This window comes from Rosa rugosa, chromosome 7 (genome assembly GCF_958449725.1).
Source record: "Rosa rugosa chromosome 7, drRosRugo1.1, whole genome shotgun sequence".
NCBI lineage: Eukaryota > Viridiplantae > Streptophyta > Magnoliopsida > Rosales > Rosaceae > Rosa > Rosa rugosa.
In genome coordinates, this window is record NC_084826.1 from 20,568,152 (window position 1) to 20,590,518 (window position 22,367).

General features: G+C 39.7%; 3 protein-coding genes and 1 non-coding gene across 4 annotated transcripts in view; 3 read left to right on the forward strand and 1 right to left on the reverse strand.

The window, feature by feature from the left end:
* The first annotated feature begins 292 nt into the window (after positions 1-292).
* Positions 293-1,858, forward strand: LOC133723016 (receptor-like protein 39). Its single transcript, XM_062149851.1, has 3 exons — positions 293-948; positions 1,274-1,282; positions 1,342-1,858. The coding sequence occupies exons 1-3, from the start codon at positions 293-295 to the stop codon at positions 1,856-1,858; spliced, it is 1,182 nt and encodes a 393-aa protein (XP_062005835.1).
* Positions 1,859-13,048: 11,190 nt separating this feature from the next.
* LOC133723017 (receptor-like protein 7) lies at positions 13,049-19,728 on the forward strand. The gene is made up of 6 exons (XM_062149853.1): positions 13,049-16,034; positions 16,884-17,156; positions 18,991-19,157; positions 19,244-19,300; positions 19,382-19,416; positions 19,647-19,728. Exons 1-6 carry the CDS (start codon positions 13,049-13,051, stop codon positions 19,726-19,728), a joined length of 3,600 nt encoding a protein of 1,199 aa, XP_062005837.1.
* The window catches only part of LOC133720587 (serine/arginine-rich SC35-like splicing factor SCL30A), a 72,579-nt gene continuing 63,882 nt past the window's right edge, over positions 13,671-22,367 (forward strand). Inside the window, exon 1 of the mRNA XM_062146988.1 lies at positions 13,671-13,674. The gene's annotated coding sequence lies outside the window, so the exon portion shown is untranslated. The remainder of the gene's footprint in view (positions 13,675-22,367) is intronic.
* TRNAM-CAU (transfer RNA methionine (anticodon CAU)) lies at positions 22,291-22,362 on the reverse strand. Its single transcript has one exon. It is a non-coding gene; the product is annotated as a tRNA-Met (tRNA).

Consider the following 22,367-nt stretch of genomic DNA (forward strand, 5'->3'; position numbering starts at 1 on the left):
TATTGCATATTTTCAACCGTATATGTTTGGTAAGCTAATCTCTATTGCAATCTCTATTACAAAATGGTGTTATGCCAAGGGCAATACAGGTCTATTGGGGGGCAATAGATGTTTTGAATTGATGTAATCTCCTCGTTTTTTTTTATTTAATCAAAGTTTTATTTGTGTAGTTTTAGGAAGATTAATTACCATTTCGGTAATCTAAACGTCTATTGTGCTGCAAATCATAGATTTAGCACACAACCATTTGAATGGTGAAATACCGGCAACGTCTTTCGCAACATGGTAGAAAATGAAGGCTAATGAAGATGATGGTAATCTGGTATTTTCGTACACTCCCCTGTACACAACAGAGACTATTGGGATGGATGTTTATTACAGAGATACAATAACAACCAGCATCAAAGGTTTGCAGTTGGATCTGATAAAGATTCTAACTATCTTCACCTTGATTGATTTCTCTTCCAACAATTTTAGCGGATCAATACCTAAGGAAATTGGAGAGCTGAAAGCGTTGTATGCCCTCAACTTATCTAGTAATGCTTTCACAGGTGAAATCCCATCATCCGTTGGGAACATGAGAAGCATGGAGTCCTTAGACCTCTCACAAAATCGTCTGAGCGGTCACATTCCCCAACAGTTTGCAAATCTCAATTTCCTGTCATTTTTGAATGTCTCAAATAATCAACTGGTCGGCAAAATCCCAACCAGCACTCAGTTCTCGACATTTCCAAATACTTCCTTCGTAGGCAACCAAGGATTGTGGTGGCCTCCTTTGACATCAGATACACCAGCCGTATTGCCCCCACCTACGTTAAATGGAAGCTCAAGTAATCCGAATTCTAGAGATGAGATTGATTGGGATATCATTAGTGTTGAAATTGGATTTACATGTGGATTTGGAATTGCCATCGGATCGCTTTTGTTTTGCAAAAGATGGAGGAAATGGTATTACAGAATAATGTGTAACATCCTTTTGTAGATATTTCCTCAGCTGGAACACAGATTTGGTAATCACAGAAGGCATGTTTACATAAATCAAAGGTATTGGAGACGTTGAAATGGGTAGGCAGACCAAGCAGGCAGCTTGACTCCATTATACCAGAGACACCCCTAGCGTTTTTTCTCTATATTTTCATCACAGGATTATAATGTAATTGTTCTTTTTTCTTTTGTTGTAATGTTTCTTTTGGTCTGCTGTCATAATTTATGTTGTAATCGTTCTTGCAATGTAATCATTCTACGTTTTTAACATTTATGAAATATTGTGTAGTGTGAGCAGGTAATTGCTCTGTTTTGTGATATGGTGATTGTTTTCAAATATTCTACCATATGTACAAGGTTAGTGCCAAGATTTACTATTTCTGATCAGAGGCAATGCCAGCTTCTACTGAAACTGCAACTTGCTCAAGTTCTCTCAAAGAACCACTTGAGCAGCCAAATTCCCCCACAGTTTGCGAATCTCACTTTCCTTGCATTCTTGGATCTCTCAAATAATGAACTGGTCGGGAAGATCCCAACCAGCACTCAAATTTCAAGATTTCTAAATACCTCATTCGAAGGTAACAAAGGATTATGGGGGCCTCCTTTCACAATGGATGCAGTATTGCCGCCACCAATTTTAAATGGAAGCTCAAGTAATCCGAATTCTGGAGATGAGATTGATGGGGATGTTATCTGTGTTGAAATTGGATTTACATGTGGGTTTGGAATTGTCATTGTGTCACTTTCGTTTTGCAAAAAATGGAGGAAATTGTATCACAGAGCTATGCGTAGTATTCTTTTCAAGATATTCCCTCAGCTGGAGCAGAGATTTGGTAATCATGGAAGACACATCTATGTAAACACAAGGCGTTGAAATGGTTCGAATGTAGTTGGACTCTATAATGCCTGAGCCTCCTCGGGCGTCTTTTCGTTGTTATAACCACATCTAGTTGTTGTTGTTGCTGTTTTTGTTTTATGTTTTTATATTTTCTTTTACCTAGTACTATAAATATTGTGTAGTGTAGCATATCGTTGTGCTAGTCGTTTTTGTAATATGGTTATTGTAATATATTAACTTTGTCTGACTTTTGTTTGGATTAATAGCTAAGAATAGCTAGGTGTTGTACATAAGCTGCGGTTCATTCTGTAATATTTGGGGAATAAATTCCACCTTTTTTTCTTGTTCAGGGGAATGAATATTCATTTACAAAGTCACCGCCAGGATATTACATACACCAGAGCCTAAGCTCCTGAAGCACAATAAACGATGCTTTTGCCTTTTTGGCCTAACCGGAATCAAATTCTTAACAAATAATACTCATTCTAAACCTTCCTTGCACATTTGATAAAATGACTACTAAACCTTGATCAAAATGAAACTCTACATAATTCAACCAATCAACCAGTACATCTGCCTAAGACTGCAATGGGTATACTTCCAATATTGGCCACTAAACTGAACTTGCCACACATTTTACCTCACAAAGATCAGGGTATAACAAAACACATAAAGTGCACAGCCGGGCTGAAACCCACTAAATCCACCAGTAAAGGGGAGGCCTTATTAAAAATAAGGGATTTTGTCCATTTACCCTATTTCTAGGGATTTTTTTCCTACTTGCCCCATTAAGTTTTTTTAATTTCCCCTTACCCAAAATACTTTAAGGAAGTCTTCCCTAATACCGTATTAAGTTTTTCTTTTTTGTTTATTTTTGAGACTATTTTACCCTCACTCCTTTGTTACTTAGAGAGAGAGAAAATTGAAGAGAGAGAAACCATAGGAGACTTCGCTGGAGCCCCGTCACTGGTCGCCGGCCGCCGTCCACCGGACTTCTCTGAAAACCTTGCCGGAGATCCCCATAAAGGTCACCAGAAATCTCATAGGTCGACTAAAAGGTTTATTGCCCCCCAATAGAGGCGCAATAAACCTCTATTCCCCCCCAATAGACGTCTATTGGGGGGCAATAGAGGTTTATGAAACCTTGTAGGACGTCCTTAAAGAGGTTGTCGGAGATCTCATATGGGGCCGGAGAGGTTTATTGTCCCCTCAGTAGACATGTATTGCCCCCCAATAGACCTTTCTGTCACCGAAATAGGAACTAATCTCCCTAAAATTAGATAAATAAAACTTTGATTAAGGAAAAAAATGAGGAGATTACATCAATTCAAAGCATTTATTGTCCCCCAATAGACGCCTATTACCCCCCCCCCCCAATGGACATTTAACAGACCTCTATTGCCCCTCAATACCTCTCTGTATTATGAGATAATATAATGTTTTTTTATTCTTTTTCTTTTTTTCCTTCCTTCTGTCCATAGTTTACAAAAAAAAAAAAAAAAAAAATTTGGGTACCCACGTCAATAGCCGATGCTTCGGAGCTCGCCTACTAGGTCCGATTTCGAAGGGATGTTGAAGGCGGTGGTACTATCTGACCTCCGATTGGGTCTCCCTCAATCCCCGCCTCGTGCTTCTCTTCTCCGCTCCCAAACCCTTGCTTTCGAGCTTATTGGCCTTCTGCTTACAACGCCTTTGACCAATTCGGGGACGAGATCTCTGATTGGCCTTCTGCTTCGCCGCGACGGGATCGCCTGGTCCCAATTGGTCGATCGACACCAAAGTGAGGCTGAATTGCGACGAAGACAGCACCACATGAAACCGAAAACGACGCCAGTATATTACTCCGGTCTCCGAGTTGCTACGTCGTCGCCGGAGCTGGAGGAGAGAGGGAAACGGCCTGGGTTGAGCACCTGAGCCGGAGGAGAGAGACAGCCGGAGGTCATTTGGAAGAGAGGGGGGAGAGAGAGAGAGATTGATGTTGAGTGGCATAGCTGTAATTCATTAATTGTGTTGAGGGCAAAATAGTCATTTTTCGTTAAATTGTGTAGGTGGGAAGAAAAAACTGTTGCTGGGGTAAGTGGGATAATTTTTGCTTATTTTGGTGCTTTAGGTCAATGACCCAAAAAATAAACTGATTAAAATCAACTCTTAAAACAAAACCCTGGCCCAAAGATGGCCAAACCCAGAGCCCAAGCTCAACCAAGACAGAACCACCCACCACAAAATCTTACTCTAGTGAAGAAACAACCTCAAGCCATCGATCCCGATGTTATTTTGACTGAAAGTCAACAATTGAATTCCTAGAAACAATGTAAGTGCATGAATTTACATTGTCATATGTTGGGAAAATATTAATTAATTTGTCAATTTTTTTTTTTTTGAATGAAGGGCTGGTGGAGCTGCCCTCAAGCCTTGATTAATGAAACTGTCGAATACAAGGAGGGGACATTGAGCCTAAACCCCTGATTACCATAAGCATCTAGAAAATTTTCCGAAATAATATCAGAAATCTCTACAGGAGACTTGTATTCTAACAAGCACCAACTAGCAAAGAGTGCAATAGCTACTCCATTTGCTTTAACATAGCAGTGACATAGCGGAAAGATAACACTATATGTACCCCGCGTACAACCTAGCATAAATACCTGCTTTAGCACAACTTCCCTACTATGCTTCATCCTCCCACTAGGCGGTAACGACCATTTGACGAGGCCAAAAACTCGCTGCCAACCTAGAGTAGATAAGGCACATTGAGTGCATACACTGGCACAAGGCCCTACTAGTTCTACACAACAAGTGTAGACTCTTATTTCACGCCAAAGACGCGACCTAGAAACATAACAACAATAAAATAAAACAGAAATAAAATAACTAGCTAAGCCCAAGCCCAAAAACAGGGCCCAAGCCCTAGCAACAATCCAAGAAATGAGAACCCCACAATCTGCCGGCCGGGCCAGGCCCAAATCCCCTATAGCCACCGCCGCCGGACCCTGCAGAGGGCCGCCCAGCCGCCTTCGCCAAACCGCCATCAGCGATCTGCCATCCCAGATCGAAACCAGAACCTGCAGAGAAACAAGCTTCGTCGTACCATGGAGAAGACCCAGATCGGGACCAGAGGATCCTGACCAGATCAGACCGCTCCGAGTAGCCCCCGGCCACGCTGCGCCGAACGTCTCGCCGCCTGATCGCCTCCAAATCTGAGATCGAATCCGTCGAGTTGACCATCGAGGAGAGACCCAGAAGCCAGCAGCTATAGTTTTCCCCTCCCTCACTGACATCCACCGTGATCCCACCGATCGGACCGAGAACGCTGATCGATAGACCCGGCCTCACACCCAACTCGCGCGGAGTCGGTATTGGCCCGTCCGACGACGGCGTAGAGGCACGCCGCCGGACAGGGGGGAAGACCTCGTTTCTTTCTCTCTAGCGCGTACAGCGCGTTCGTTTTAAGACTATAGAGGAATGTTGTCTATATACATTAATTTGTCAATTTTAAAGGGTTGAAAAGGTATCAATCATGACCCCACTTTATTTTAAAGCAAACTAGATGGCCGCCCGTGCAATGTTGTGAGTTTATGGCTTTTTTTCCTGAATTTTATGTACAATTGAGTAGGAACCATAATTTAAGAGATGTTAACCAAATATGTTATCATTTTACATATTATAAAAGCTGGTACCATTTTACAATATAACTTATAAATGTAAAGCCATAATGTAAAAAGTAAAGCAACTGTCTTAAAGAATAACTACGCATGCACTTCGGTAGAAGCAATACTTAGTTTGGATGTAGGTTTCTAGAAGCCTGTCTACTTAACACTGGAAGGGGATGACCCTCAGTTGTAAAAACATAATTCTGTTCAACCAAAAATGAATCATTGAACAAAAGATCTAGAGATTTACACCTACATAAACACAAAATTGCAGATAAATGTTCAAGTGCCACATTTTAGGGTTGAGACAGTCTTCTTCCTAATAGGAAAACAGCTCTTATGTCTCATCAACTAAATCAGAATAGTTCAGATAAATGGAGCAACTACTTGCATTCTCCATCTCAATGCACTCAAAACCAGTAGCTCCATTCTTTGAATAGTTCTAGCCTCAAATACATATTTTGACCCAGCCACCTGTGTGAAAGCTCAAATCTTTAGGACTCTAAACAAAATAAATCAGAAGTATAAGAAAGATCAAATTAAAATGACACCAAAGCCTGACCTGTAAATCAAGGGAGAGTGGGACATTAATCTCCTTCATTTTGGCCGTAAGGGGCAAACATGCCGCAACCAACTATTGCATAGTCCAAACTTTGCCATTTTGCTTGCATGGAAACAACGTCTCTGGTCTGGTTGCAAAATTCTTTGCCAATTTTTCAAGTTTGATTTCCTTGAGTCTCTATCTTGTAACTTGTATGGATCATTTCCCAAAGAGATATTCCTGGTACCTACACTACACTCTGTTGACCTATCAGCTAATTTAGAGCTTCGTGGTTCCTTACCGGAGTTTCCAAAGAATGGATCTCTCGAATCCCTAGTTCTATCCGGCACCAAGTTTTCAGGAATCTTGCCGGACTCTATATATTGGCAGCCTTAAAATGTTGTCTAGATTAGATCTTTCAGATTGCAATTTAACAAGAGTTGTTCAAAAGTCACTGGCAAACCTAACACAATTGGGACTTTTGGCCTTGTCATCCAACAAGTTTTCTAGTTCGATTAATTCTATTCAATGGGAAAAACTCATCAAGCTTGAGCTTCTCGACTTGTCCAACAATCAACTCTACGGTAGTATTCCATTGTCTCCCTTTTCTATTCCCTTGTTAGCTGCAGAGGTTAGATCTTTCTGGAAATCACTTCTCTGATCAGTTGCTCGAATTTTCTAATGTCTCTTCGTACTTGCTGCACGAACTTGATTTGAGTAACAACAATTTGGAAGGATCAATACCCATGTCTATCCTTAATCTTCCAATGCTTGATTACTTTAATCTTTCTTGGAACAACTTGAGTGGTTTTCCTTTTTATGGCCTTCAAGAGTCGAGAGTTCTTTGGTTTCTTGATCTATCCTATAATAGCTTGTTGTTCAATCATAATGGTACCAACTCATCACCGCCCTCCCTCCAGATTCAGAATTTGTATTTGGCTTCTAACGAGTTGAAAACGTTCCCGAATTTCTTGAAAAAGCAATCTTATTTAACCGAATTGGACCTTTCAGACAACCAGATTTCAGGTCAGATACCCAATTGGATTTGGGGGCTTCCTCTTATAAGATGCCGTTTTCCATTGATGAAATTTCTCTATTTGGTTTTTGCTTGTGGCTATTTTTTTAAGTAGCTCTGTAGTAGGAAAGGAAATATCTAGCAAATGAGACACTATGTACACTAATAGGACGACACAAAAAGAAAACTAATGACATAATGGTTTAACCATACAATTAGGAATGAAAAATCAACAATAACTCCTTTAAGCCATGGAAAAGGGAAAATCATTTATTGACAATCTAGTCTATATCATTGCCAAAAGGTCCAATTTCTGAGAGAGAAAAAAAATCAGAGATTTTATTTAACAAGAAGATTAAAAAACAAATAGATAGGGCCCAATAGCTAAATTCAAAAACCCTAATCCTAGCTATCAAATTCTTCCAACACCAACTTCTCTTCACAACGATTCTTGTACTAGCTCTACTCTCTCCCCAAAAAGACGCGCTAGGGTTTTCTCCATTTTGTCTCGTGCTCGTCAGGTGGCACGTCTCTGCGGCGTTGTCGTCGGACGGGTGGTCTTGTCTCGCCGTCCCTCTTCGTCGTGCGAGTATGTTTGCTATTAGAAGTCTAGTGGCATGGGTGTTGACGGCGACTAGCGGTAAGCGGCGGTGGTCCGTTTGGTGGAGGGGTCGGGTTGATCTCGTTGGGGTTGCTGATTCTGATATGATCGTGGTAATGGATGATGGTTGGGTCTGGTTGGATTGGGAGGCGCGGGGTGGTGGTGCAGCGACGAAAGGGTTGTGTTCCTGGTTCCTTTTGTTTGGTGGATAGTTGAGCACGCGATCCAGGTTTTACTTGGATGGCAACAGAGGGGTTGATAAGTGGAGATCGTGGTGGGTGGGGCGTCGCTGGTGCGGCGACGGAGATTGTCCTTCAAGGGCGGCGGTGGGATGGTAGCGGTGCGAATGGATCGGGTTTGCCATGGTGGCGGGCTTGACTGTTACTAGTGCTTTAGGGTTTGGTTTTATTTTAATGTTTTTATTTTGTTGGTAATAAGACACTACAGGTTGTGGCAGAGACAATCTTCTCTTCCGCCTTCTAGTGGGACGTTCCTATCTGGTTTTGGGTCAGCGAAAATGTCTGGCTGTGCACAGATGAGCATTATTGGCCTTCTAGTGGGTCGTTCCTGTCTGGTTTTGGGTCGGAGGCGATGGCAGTTTGGAGCAGTTATGGGTTGACAGTGTTGACAATAGGGTGGTGACGATGTTGGGTTTACTTTAGTCCCAGGTCTGAATGTCCGGCAATCCTTTTGGTCGGGTTTAGGTCACAACGAGTGTTGGCTTGGTCAACAAGTGAGTTAATGTCGAGTTAGTGTCGACACAAGTGAGTTGTCTAGTTTCAGTGTTCTTCTTGGCTAGATGAGAGATGAGATGTTAATGCTCCGGCGCTTGTTGTCTTTACCATTTAGTTGTAGTGTTAGTCATTATAGAGTTCCAGTGTGAAGTCTAGTGGCCATTTCTGTGTAAGAGATGTTGCCTAAAACTCGTTGTATGCAGTTCATTATTAATGAAGTTATTCTTGATAAAAGAAAAAAAAAACTTCTCTTCACAATACCCAAAAATCATTCAGTCCCAGAGAAAAACAAACTCCAAAAAAAAAAAAAAAAAAAAAAAAGCCATGTGGTGAAAAAACCTGACAAACACGATTACATACACAAATTGCAATCCCAACTTCAACAAGAAAAAATTGTGTTGTAGGAAATCGTATGGATAAATGATATATTTGGTTGATATGAAAGAAAGAGAGAAACCAATGAAAAAGTTGAAATTAGAGAGAGAGAAAAGAGAGTACCTAGATCTTGGCTTTGACACTGTCGATGGTATCGCTGCTCTCAACCTCGAGAGTGGTGGTCTTCCCAAGATGGGTTTTCACGAAAATGTGCATATTTCTTGTTACATGAAGGAAAAAGTCTTGGGTAGGGGCTGCCACGTGGTGGGGCCGTGCGGCCCTTCAATCAAAATTCTCAAACTTTTCTCTCTTTTCCGAAACTGCCCCTGATTTTTAATATGCAATACCCAAAATACCCCCCTGCTTGGGGTATGATTGGCCCGCCCCACTGCCACGTGGTGCGGGTGCCGTACGTAAGATAATGATTAAAGAATTACACCAGGAATAAACAAAGACAAGAAGAGCCCAACATAAGTCAACGCATCAAAGTTACATGAAAACAGATGAACTATTTATTTCTAATAAGCTATCATTAATCAACATATAATTCTTTAATCATTATCTTTATATTTTATCTCCCAATGTAAGTATTCGCTGTTCTTTTGGTGTCATCGCTGTTCTTTATATTTTCTTAGTTTGTTGATGTGCCGAAACTAGATGATACATTAAAGAGGGTATTGCTTATTTGTTTGCTAAGTTTTCTGTTGCTTCGGTGGCAAATCTTAGGATAGCTAGAGTATGTTAATAGTAATTTTTGTTTCTCTTACAGTAGACTCTTCGCACAAGTTCTGTATATTTGTGAAACATAAATGTATTTGTAATATGATGTCAAAAAACAAAGATCATTTTTTTTTTTTTTTTGTAGTTTTTCTTCGGGACTGATAAAGAGGAGAGGGAGAGAAATTGGTAGCAAAGAGTTGGGGTCAGGGGAAAATAGAAGCAGTCTCTTAAAAAAGGAAAAAAAGAAAAAAAAAATGTAGCAAAGTAGCAGAAATAAATTCTAAAGAAGCAAATTGACATCATGGTGAAAGCTAGGAGAGCAAATTGGCAATTAAGCATGAAAAAATATCAATCTTTCTAACAAGAAAAGAGAGAAAGCCTTAAATCAATAAAAGATCTGAAACTCGTAAACAGAACCCCCTTCAATAAACTCGCAAACGCGGGCCACACTCTCTGAGTCTCTGTTTTTATGACTGAATTTTTTTTTAATTTCGAAATAAATAAGTAGAGAATGTCCCTTTTATATGGAAGTCAGATATCATCTCTCGCTTCTTGCTCTGTTTCTCCGAGAGAAGAAACACCAAAACAGAAAACCCATATCTGGGAAGACCATCACTCTCGATAATGTCAAAGCCAAGATCCAGGTACTCTCTTTTCTCTCTCTTTCTCTGGGGCTGAAGGATTTTTGGGTGTTGTGAAGAGAAGTTGGTGTTGGAAGAATTTGATAGCTAGGTTCAGGGTTTCTGAATTAAGCTATTGGCCTGTCTATTTGATTGTTCAGGTTTATTGTTATTGTTAAAGAAAATCTCTGATGTTTTTGCCAGAAATTGGGCCTTTGAATGATAAAGGGATATAGACTAGATTGTCAATCAATGATTTTCCCTTTCCCATGGCTTATAGAGTTATGGTTGAACCTTTCTGTCATTAGTTTCCTGTTCGTGCTGGCCAATTACTGCACATAGTGTTTCTCATTGTTCAGCAATTCGGTTGCTGTAGTAGCAACTCGGAACAGTGAAGTGATTGATATACATGATGGCAAAAAAGCTTAGCGTTATCAAAGAACTACTTATCATGACGAAAGTTGTAGATGTATAATGTGAAATTTTATGATCAAACATGGTTTTTGGCCTCTCTGATATCTGCTGTTTCCTTGAAATTATCCTTAATTTACATTTTCCTTTATATGCAGCCATGTAATATACCCTTGTATTCAGGATAAGGAAGGCATCCCTCCTGATCAACAGAGATTGATTTTTTCCTATAAGTAATTTGAAGATGGCAGAACTCTTGCATATTATAACATCCAAAAGGAGTCAACTCTTCACCTGGTTTTGAGGCTGAGGGGGAGGAACTATGATTAAGGTGAAGGCTCTTACCGGGTAAGAAATTGAAATTGATATTGAACCGACTGACACCATTGACCGAAATAAGGAAAGTCCTCCAGTGCAACAAAGGTATTTGTTTCTCTTTCTTCTCATATTCAATCTATCTAAAGTAATAAGTTACTTGAATTTGAGTTATGTCTGGTTTTGTACTTTTGTCTAGCTTCAGTATGCATTAAATCTTATCTAACTCTCAGTTTAGTTAATTTTCACGCCTTATATCATCCATGGAAATATAACATTGTTTATGCTTTGCTGCCTATTGAGTTTCTATGAATTGAAAAAGAAGAAATATGATTAATCTGTTCCAGAGATTTGGTTGCAAATGTGGCAGTGAGTAATGCATTGGTTAGTGTTTGGTTGTTTTTCACCACTATCAGAAGTTGTATCAACATTGGCTCATTCTTTACTTCAGAAAGGCTCTCATGGTTTTCCGCATAACTAGATCTGTTCAATGGCCAAGATTATCTTGACCACTACTGAAGGTTGGTCGAGTTATGGTTGACTTTGCTTCAATTCCTGTTTGGGACTCTTAGGTGCTCCATATCTTGGTTACCATATAATTGGTGTATATGCACATTAACTTGACAACTGTTTTGGGATATCACCTGCATTTTGATTTTAATAGCTTAAGAAGACTTGCTAGAATAAAGTCTTATTAAGCAGCATGATTGCTGCATTATTATTCTTGTCTTGGTTAATAGCTTCACGTGTTTATGGTACTGGCCAATTTTCAAGAGATCAGCGCTAATGAGTTATAAATCTCTGCTGGCTGATTTATGCTGGCAATCAGCTTGGAGATGACAAAACTGCTAAAGACTACAACATTGAGGGTGGCTCTGTCCTCCATCTAGTCCTTGCACTACGTGGTGGTAGTCTATAAATTGTATCGTAGTATTGTATCTATTGATTGGTTCAGGCTTTATCGAGTCTTGATACTCCAAAACATTTGAATTGCATGACAAGTGGATTACTGTGGACATAAGTATTGGTGTTACATATTGCACTTTACCTTTCTGCTCTGTTATGTTCACTGTAATGCTCTGTTGCTTTTACTTTATACAAGCCTAGTGTCACTTTGGCAACAAATTTTATCAATCCTGATTACAATTGTTTTTTGCTTGTGGATGATCTATAAAACTTGGTGACATGTACTCCATATGCTACTCATGTGTCTGGAAATGAGTTGAAGTATACTTTTCAGAAGGAATGTGATCATTTCTCGAAGTAAAATGTGATAATTGTACCTAGTGATTATCTATCTAAGAAGGGGAACTGTTATCATAATCGAAAAGCCAATCTACAATCTTTCCAAACAGGCTGTTTAGAGTTAAAAGCGTGTGATTCAGAATTTCCATTCTCAGAGATGGTAAACTGAAATGATTCCATTAAGACAGTACAGTAATCGGGGCAATTGAAATCACGCAGATCTGTTGTTAACTTTTGGTTAATAACACACAGATGATTTATCCTCATGTTTGTTGCTGTCTAAAGTTGTAAGAATGGTGAGAGTGATTGTAGATGTAGCACAAAGAGCAAATATAACATTCATTGTATCAAATTAGAGACTAAAAATTTAGGACGACTGCTCATGGTCATTTTCAAAATAGAACAACAAAGCTGAACTTCTGTTTAAAAAAGTCGGTCATGCTCTCTCACACAAGCAGCAGATATTTTTAACAGCATTTGCATCTGTATAACACATTAAATTACAAGCTTGGCATTTTTTTTTCTTCAGGCACAGAAATATTCCAGCTTTGGAACTAATCCTTCTCGAAACCCAGAAATTCATGTACCCTTTTTCCTTCCACCCAGTTATTATATTGAGGCAATTTCTCCATATTGATATTGAGCCGTCTATTATTAATTTGAATGCATTGACTCATTCATTCTCAAGTACACCACAAAAAACCATAAAGAAAATAAATTGCTACAATTGTAGCTTTCTCATGATCAATTATTATTTTTTCTTTCAAAAAAAATAATTGATTATGAGAAATACCTCTTTCCCAGCGGCTCATTTTTCTCGGAAGTTGCCCATCGATAGAGAGCAAGGACTTGAAAGTCAAGCCTGACACAAATATTATGGACGCATTTTCCAATTCCATGACCTATTAAAAGCCACCACCAGTCCACAACCATTACCAGTTCCCAATTATCACTTTTCCACAGTACATTTGTGCCTGCGTCTAAACCTTTGCTTAAAACATGCCCACTCTGTTCCTCCATTTCTTCCTTTTCTTATTCACCACCACTGTTACTAACCTCATCCCCGCAGTTCACAGCAACTGTATTGAAGCCCAGCAACAATCATTGCTCCATTTCAAGAAAAGTCTTGAATTTGATTCTTCCGAATCCTCCAAGCTTATCACATGGAATTCGAGTACCGACTGTTGTTCTTGGCTCGGTGTAACTTGCAGCACTTATGGGAGTGTTGTTGGTCTTGACATCAGCAGCGAGTCTTTCTCATGCAACATTGACAATTCCAGCACTCTATTCCAACTTCAACATCTGCAGAGCCTCAATTTGGCCGATAACAACTTCAATGGCTCCTCAATTCCAACTGCAATTGGAAAGCTTGCAAATTTGAGGTATTTGAATTTAAGTGAAGCTGGTTTTTCCGGGAAAATTCCCATTGAGGTTGCGCGCTTGAAAAGGTTGGTAGTTCTTGATCTCTCTTATAATTCCTACCCCTTTTTTGCTGAGAACCCGAATTTGAGTATGCTAATTCAGAACCTCACAGAGCTTACGGAGTTATATCTTGATCAAATAAACCTATCAGCTGAGGGATCTCACTGGGGCCAAACCATATCATCTTCACTTCCAAAGCTGAGTGTGTTGACCTTGTCCTATTGTGATCTTTCAGGCCCTATTCATGAATCATTTGCCAAGCTTGATTCTCTATCCACGTTAATATTGTATGGAAACAATATCTCTGGTCCGGTTCCAAAATTCTTTGCCAATTTTTCAAGCTTGATTTCCTTGAGTCTCTCTGCTTGTAACTTGTACGGAGCATTTCCCAAAGAGATATTCCAGGTATCTACACTAGAGTCTGTTGACCTATCAGCTAATTCAGAGCTTCGTGGTTCCTTACCGGAATTTCTAAAGAATGGATCTCTCGAATCCCTAGTTCTATCCGGGACTAAGTTTTCAGGAATCTTGCCGGACTCTATTGGCAACCTTAAAATGCTGTCTAGATTAGATCTTTCAGATTGCAATTTCACAGGAGCAGTTCCAAAGTCACTGGCAAACCTAACACAATTGGGGTTTTTGGCCTTGTCATCCAACAAGTTTTCCAGTTCGATTAATTCTATTCAATGGGACAAACTCATCAAGCTTGAGCTTCTCGACTTGTCCAACAATCTACTCTACGGGAGTATACCATTATCTCCCTTTTCTATTCCCTTGCTGCGGAGCTTATTACTGTCTGGAAATCACTTCTCTGGTCAGTTGCTTGAATTTTCTAATCTCTCTTCGTACTTGCTGTACAAACTTGATTTGAGTAGCAACAATTTGGAAGGATCAATACCCGTGTCCGTCTTTAATCTTCCAGGGCTTCAAGAGTTTAATCTTTCTTCAAACAACTTGAGTGGTTTTCCTTTTTATGGCCTTCAGGAGTCGAGAAATCTTTCATTTCTTGATCTATCCCACAATAGCTTGAAAACATTCCCAAGTTTCCTGAAAAATCAATCTAGTCTAACCTTCTTGGACCTTTCAGACAACCAGATTTCAGGTCAGATACCCAATTGGATATGGGGGCTTCCTCTCAAATCTCTAGGTCTCTGTTGTAACAAGTTGGTAAGTCTAGAAGCTCCTTTACTTGGTTCTACTTACCATCTGATGGAACTTGATCTTCACTCAAACCAGATTCAGGGACAAATACCATTGTTTGTCAGTGGTGATTATTTGGATTACTCGAGAAATAATTTCAGCTCTAGCATACCAACTGATATTGGTGATTTCATTTCCGTGGTCCACCTTTCTCTTTCAAGCAGCAACTTGTATGGGGAAATTCCAGAATCAATATGCAATACAAGTGTTGGAGTTCTTGATCTCTCTAATAACTCTTTGAGTGGAATCATTCCCGAATGCTTGACTCAGACATCTTCACTTGGTGTCCTTGATTTGAGGAGAAACAACCTTAGTGGATCAATCCCCGATACTTTCCATGAAGATTGTTCTTTGCAAACTCTAGCTCTAAGCAGAAATCAGATACAAGGTCATTTTCCAAAATCTCTAGCCAATTGTTCAAGCTTAGAGGTTTTAGACCTTGGAATCAATCAAATAGCAGATGCCTTTCCCTGCCAGTTGAAGACCATATCCACCTTGCGTGTCCTTATGTTGCGATCCAACAAATTTTATGGACCCATTGAATGTCCTGAGACCAATGGCACCTGGCTGAAGCTTCAAATCATAGACTTAGCTCATAACCGTTTCAATGGTGAAATACCAGGTACATCATTGACAACATGGCAGGCAATGATGGTTAATGAAGATGATCACCAAACTTACCTTAGCTTTTGGTGGCCAGCAGGTGGTGGAAGTGGGCTCTTTATTTATTACGGAGATACAGTAACAACCATCATCAAAGGTTTGGAGTTGGATCTGACAAAGGTTCTAACTATCTTCACCTTGATTGATTTCTCTTCCAACAATTTTAGCGGATCAATACCCAATGAAATGGGCGAACTGAGATCATTATATGTCCTCAATCTATCAAGTAATGCTTTCACAGGCGAAATCCCATCATCCTTTGGTAACATGAGAAGCATAGAGTCCTTAGACCTCTCACAGAACCACCTGAGAGGCCAAATTCCACCACAGTTTGCAAATCTCAATTTCCTTTCGCACTTGAATGTCTCATATAATCAACTGACGGGAAGGATCCCAACCAGCACTCAGTTTTCAACATTTCCAAATACCTCCTTCGAGGGTAACAAAGGATTATGGGGGCCTCCTCTGACATCGGATACAGCAATCGTATTGCCACCTCCGACATTAAATGAAAGCTCAAGTGATCCGAATTCTGGAGATGAGATTGATTGGAATGTTATCAGTGCTGAAATTGGATTTACATGTGGGTTTGGAATTGTCGTCGGGTCACTCCTGTTTTGCAAGAGATGGAGGAAATGGTATTACAGAGCTATGTTTAAAATCCTGTTTAAGATATTCCCTCAGCTGGAACAAAGATTTGGTATTCACAGAAAGCATGTTTACATAAATCAAAGGTATTGGAGACGTTGAAATGGTTAGGCAGACCAAGCATGCAGCTCAACTCCATTATGCTGGAGACTCTCCTCGTGTTTTTTTTCTCTGTATTTTCATCACATGATTATAATGTAATTGTTTTTTTTCTTTTGTTGTAATGTTTTTTTTTTTTCTTGGTCTGGTGTTTTAATCTATGTTGTAATCGTTGTTGCAATGTAATCACTTTACGTTTTTAACATTTATGAAATATTGTGTAGTGTGAGCAAGTAATTGCTCTGTTTTGTGATATGATATGATGATATGTGTACAACTGTACAAGGTTAGTGCCGAGATTTTCTATTTCTGATCAGAGGCAAATGCCAACTTCTAGTGAAACTGCAACTTGCTCAAGAGCCCAAAAACACTGGAAAGCAGTAGGCCCAAAAGGCCCGTCGTTATGACCAAAAAAAAAAGGCCCGTCGTTGTACATAAGAAATACCACTCAGCAGTTGCTCCCGACATAAGAAATCAACCCTCTCTCTGCACTTGCTCACTCATGTTGGTTCCGTATTTCTGAGACCAACAACTAAAACTAGGTATGCATCTTTTCTGTCTGTCATGTTGGTTCGATTTTGGTTTCAGTGTTTGTTTTTGAGTTGGTTTTGTATTTGTTTTGGAAACTTGGCACTTCAAATTGGAGCATAAAAAGACTTAAATCTTGTGCAAGGAGCAATTTGCTATACTAAAATAATCTATTTTTTCTATTATTTTTGCTTTATCAGTAACCAAATGTGGCTTTATAGTTTCATGTACTCCTGATTATTAGTTAGCTTAAACAATGACTACTTTCTCGTAGGTGTTATTGGGGCCGGTGGAGTTATTCGCAACAGCTCTGAAGAATGGATTAATGGTTTCATTCATCAGGTTGGGATTGGTGAAGTTATTCAGGCTGAGGCTTGGAGCCTCTTTACTGGACTAAAACTTGCTCTTGAACTCCATATCAAAAATCTTGAAGTTGAAAGGGACTCTGTAATTGTGGTCCACCTCATGCAGCTGAATTCGTATGACACTCATCCCCCTGGGACTCTTCTATCTAATTTCAAGTCCATGATGCAGTTCTTTGATTGTTGTACTCTCCAGCACATATACAGGGAGAGAACTACAGTTACTGACATCCTAGCCAAAGAAAGCTTAAATTGCTCTTGAGGAACTCGCTTTATGAACCAGCCTCCTGTGCATGTTATCCAGGATTTGCTTGATGACATTGCTGAGGTTGATAGAGCTAGAAGTTCTAGCCTAGAACCTTTAGCCAAGTTGAGTCTCTTCTTATTTAGTTTTCTTTCTGCCTAGGTCCTTTGGGCCTCGTCGTAACCAAAAAAAAAAAAAAAATGACGACTTTCTCACTTTTAGGATTTTGTGAGTTTTAGGTAAAATTTATTGTTTGAAATCAGTAACTTTTGTCCTGTAAAATTTTTGTTTCCGTCCATTCAAGTTTAATTTAATGTTTTATTCCTTTTGGTTGATGTTAGGTTTGGCAACAAGGTGCTTGAAATGGCTACAGCGACCTACCAACCTCCACCAACATATTATAAGCTATACAAAGATTACTTGCAGATCCCAAATCCGCTCCTGAGCCGCTGCCACCAATTGAAGGGACATACATCTGCTATGGTGCTACTTACACTGTAAGCTTTTCCTATTCTTTTCCTTTTTCTCCACATTTATATACAGATTGTAAATTTGATATCTGAAAGTTGCTTTGTTGCTTAATCTTTGGATACCAAAAGTATTGTCATAACTAATTATATTGTTTAGTTATTGTCTGGAGAATGTAATGCGTCATTTAGTTCCTTAAGCCAGGAATGCATATTGCATTTGAAGTTGCAGGTTTTGACTTTTGACTACTGAGTTTTGGATTATCCTTTAACAAAATAAGCTTATTCTTATAGATTATTGTGTTAATGTTATCAATGTCTGAGTTGATCTCTATTATTTCCTTGTAATTTATTTTTAACAAAATTTCATGTTTATTTTATATAGACGGATGACGGGCTTCCAAGCTTGGAAGAACAAGGAGTGCGTTAACTGTACCCAAAAGGCCCAAATATTGGTACGTCTACCTTCAGGCTAGTTTAATCGTTCTCTTTATTTCTTTACTTTTTTTCATTGTTTTGTTTGAGAAGAAAGGATCTTTATTAAGACAAAAGCTTTAGTGTACATGCAGTGGACAAGTAGTTCACACTAGTTTAGTGTTTGTGTCCTGTGGAAAAACTACCTTTGATACGTAGGAACTGATTTGAACATCTTGATTCAATCACCTATATAGCAGTTTCTCCTTAGGGTCAGTGGAATTAGGTAATTAGTATTTTTAATAAAAAAAGGTTAATAAGACTCCTCTGGTAAGCTAGGACACAGATACTATGTTGGGAATCTTCACTTTTGTTACGAGGCTGAGAGATATTCAGATATGTTTCATCATATATAGAAAATTCTTGGCAGGAACTATCGAATGTAAAGGCAAGAGAAGTAACAACCTTTAGGAAATGTTCATCTACATCTCCAACTTATTAACCTATTTTTTCTAGCCTTTGGGGATGCACACATGCATACTAGCTATTGTTGTCTTGATAGATCAAGTATTGATGGCCAAACTATGATTACCAAAAATAAAGAACTCCTAGGGAATGCATGAATTTCTTGACTACATGTGGGTATTGCTATAGTGGTTTTGTTTGGTTTAGTTAGAATTATTATTTGAGATAATTCTCTGCAAGAAACGAATAGGAAGTTAGGAACTGCAAGTTTGTATCTTGGTGTTTATTCTAGTTTTATATGCATGTATGTTAGTACTTGATTGTGTATGTTAGTATTTGATTGTTTTCGCCATTATTATTTTATTATTTATTTTACTTTTTTGCTGTCCCTCACTTTTCCATTCTGACAAAAGTTGTACTATGTTCTAGATTTGAAGAAGGAACTAAAGTCCCTTAACAGAGAATTGCAGCTGCACATTTTGGAACTTGCTGATATTCTCGTGGAGAGACCATCACAATATGCAAGGAGAGTGGAAGAAATATTTCTTATATTCAAGAACTTGCATCATCTTCTGAACTCATTGCGCCCCCATCAGGTAAGATATACTGGGTCTTATAATATAAGCTGTTAGGTTGTTATAACGGACTACCCTCCTTATATTTTTATGTCTTTATCTTGCAGCCTAGGGTAACACTAATTCACATTTTAGAACTTCAGATAAAACGACGTAAACAAGCTGTATGCTTTCAACAATTACTGAGAAGCTTAATGCGCATTTGATGCTGAAATATTCTACTTTATTTTTAAAACAATTAAAAGATAACTGTTTTGCCAGTTGGGACTTTAAATGAAGGGTATAGCTTTTGTGACCTTTTTGATAGAGTGAGTAAGATAGTAAGATTGCTTAAAGTTTTGCAAAGATATGTTTAATCATTCTCTGGTCTTAGTGGTGTTTGATTACCATAAAAATGAAAACCGCCTATTTTTTTCTTGTTTGCTTTATTGTTTACTTGTAGCTGGTGGTGTGATAAGCCCTTTTGCAAAGACTTATTTTTGTTCCTTCTTGTTTGACTTTCTTGTTTAGGAGGAGAGAAAAAGCACAGGCACTTCTGAAGGAGTCCCTTGAATCGTTTGAGGACACTGGTGCATCTCTTATGTTGAAATAGGGAGTACTCATGTATGTTCTTACTCAATGATCAAAGCCTCTTAGACAGTTTCATCTAATACCTTTAGGGAGGGTCATGGAATCCCACTAGTCAAGAGTTTTTCGGACAGACAGTTGCATCTAGTACCTTTGTGCTTTTATATCAGAAACTTCTGGTTTAATTACCTTCTATGCTAGTGTCGAAAGGAAATTAAGTAGTCCAATCTGCTATTACTGAATGATGGTTTCCAAGCACTAATTCAAATGGCTTGGATAGATGGAGGATAGATTAGATTCATTTCAAGTGGCATAATCGTACTCTGTTCTATGGCTCTGTAACTTTTACCCATCTAATATCAATTGCAGTGAATTCTGACAAACTCAAGAGATTATATACACACAACCCTATTGCCAGAATGCTATCATTTTTTGAGAACGCAGTATATGTTGGATTTTGGTATGTTTGATAGAACATTGACATCAAATGGAGTCCACCTTAATAAGGTGCTAGAATGGTGACTTGGTCTTGTCCATTGTAGAATGAATGCAACATTGTAACACAGACCTAGGTAGTGCTAATCCATCATAATCAAGGAAATAACCCGGTGGGTGTTCGAGCAGCAGCATGGTGTCGAGGATCTGTTGAGGGCACAGTGGGGTTCTCTCTAATGAGGACTTTAAATGAGGATTTAATAACTACTTTTAAATCAACACAGATAAATTTCAATTACAATTTCACACACTCATCTAATCGTTAATTTGAAAAGCTATATTGAATTGTTAATTTAAAAGCCCTTGTTAAATAAAAGAATTATATAAGGTCATACCGCGACTTTTACTCCCCCTCTCTCTCGCTCTGCTAGGGTTAGGGTTTTGAGTTTCTTGAGTTGTGCGGCATCCCATTTCATGGCTGCTACTATCGCTTCCATGACTGCCAGGCTTGCGACCAAATTGTCGCTCAAGGAAGGTGAAGAACCAGTGGATTTGGGAAATCTTAAGGTTCCGAGGAAGGAGTTTTTGGCTCACAACTTTTATTTGGTGGGGATGGCTTAACACATGTAGGGCGGTGGTGTTGGATTCATTATGGAGTGCGGTGAGATCGATGTAGAGACTGACAGGGGCCGTGGAGGTCCAACCACAGGGTGATCGGTTTTTGTTTACGTTCACTCATGAACGGGATGTTGCACAGGTAAAGAAGGGAGGTCCATGGGGTTTTCAACATGCCATGATTCTCTTGAATGATTATGATGGCTTCTCGGAGATCTTGGCGGTGAATTTGGACTTTGTTTAGATCTGGGTTGTGTTGCAGGGTATCCCAGGGGTATATTGACGGAACCTACTGTCCGGTTGGTGGGTGGGATGATTGAAGAGGTTTTGGAGGTAGATCGTATGGCCCTTCGCTAGGGAGAAGTTAGAGTCCGGCTAGTTCTATCCATCAATGATCCGGTGCGTCTGGATCGCAGGGTTAGGGTTTCTCCTATCGACGTCCTAGCGCTGCGATTCAGGTATGAGAGGCTTCTGGGGCGCTGCAAGTTGTGTGCTCTGCTGAATCATGGAGGGCAGCGATGCCCTTGGGAGGATGTGTCGGAGACAAACATTGTAGTGGAGGCAGGGTCTCAGCAGGCATCGAGGCCGATCATTTCAACCCTAGTTTTCCGGGCAAATGCCCAGCCATCTATTTCTTCTTTACTGCTTTCTCCCTTCAGGGTTCCCAATTTGCTAAAGAAGAAAAGGTGCAGATTCGTTCGCTTCCAGAGCTAGGGCATCGCTTGGAACTGAGGGAACCTCCGCTCACGCTTCGGTGGTGGGGATGCGTCGTCCACAGGAGGAGGAGGACCCTGAGGATGGTAAAGAGGTAAACATAGTTTGGCTCTTATCCCGGCCAACTTGCAGCCGGAAAACCTTGGTTTGGAATTTTCTTTTGAAGGTCTAGTCAAGGTGAAGGTAATGTCGGCTACTAAGGTCTATAAGAAGAAGGGTAGGTCTCATGGTCAAAGAAACAAAGTTAAAGGCTCGTCGGCGGTGTCTATTTGTGGATGCTCTGATTCCATGGCTTCGGTTTCAACTGAGGATGGGCCTGGCGGTGTGCATGAGGGGTTGGAAGCTTTGGAACTTGTTTCCCAGTCCAATTAGGAGATGATTCTCTACATCTTCTTGGGTGTGATGGGTCCTGCTTGGTTGTGGCGACGTACATCAGGAGGGTCTTGAGCGTCAAAATGATTAAGGAGGTGTCTCACTTTCGGAGGCGTAAGGTTCCTCATTTTATTTTATCGCTTTTTGTTGGTAGTTTCATTGTTTTGAACTTGAGTTTTTTTGGATTTCCTTTTTATTTTTAGTTCTCTACCGAGCTTGCATTGTAATGTGGTTGTACCCTTCATGCTTGACCGACTGAGGTCGTCATGGCTTTCATCAATGGATTAGTCTTCCATTGCCTTCAAAAAAGAAGAAAGAAAAGAAGCCCTTGTTAGAAGCTCTTCCATAACTTTTTCCTAATCCAATCACCAAAAACAGACATCATTTTCTATTATTATTCATGTAAAATTTACAAGGAAAAAAAAAAGATAAAGTGGTTGGAAGCTACACATATCAGAGCCAGGTTTCGATCCTGGGACCTGTGGGTTATGGGCCCACCACGCTTCCGCTGCGCCACTCTGATTGTTG

What these genes read in the sequence shown, in the direction of transcription:
- LOC133723016 (XM_062149851.1), top strand. Translation starts at nt 293, where the DNA reads ATGAAGGCTAATGAAGATGATGGTAATCTGGTATTTTCGTACACTCCC.
- LOC133723017 (XM_062149853.1), top strand. Translation starts at nt 13,049, where the DNA reads ATGCCCACTCTGTTCCTCCATTTCTTCCTTTTCTTATTCACCACCACT. An exon ending in GATGCAGTTCTTTGATTGTT is followed by an intron (nt 17,157 to 18,990) that starts GTACTCTCCAGC and finishes ACTATGTTCTAG; the next exon opens with ATTTGAAGAAGGAACTAAAG. An exon ending in GTTGGGACTTTAAATGAAGG is followed by an intron (nt 19,417 to 19,646) that starts GTATAGCTTTTG and finishes TTTCTTGTTTAG; the next exon opens with GAGGAGAGAAAAAGCACAGG.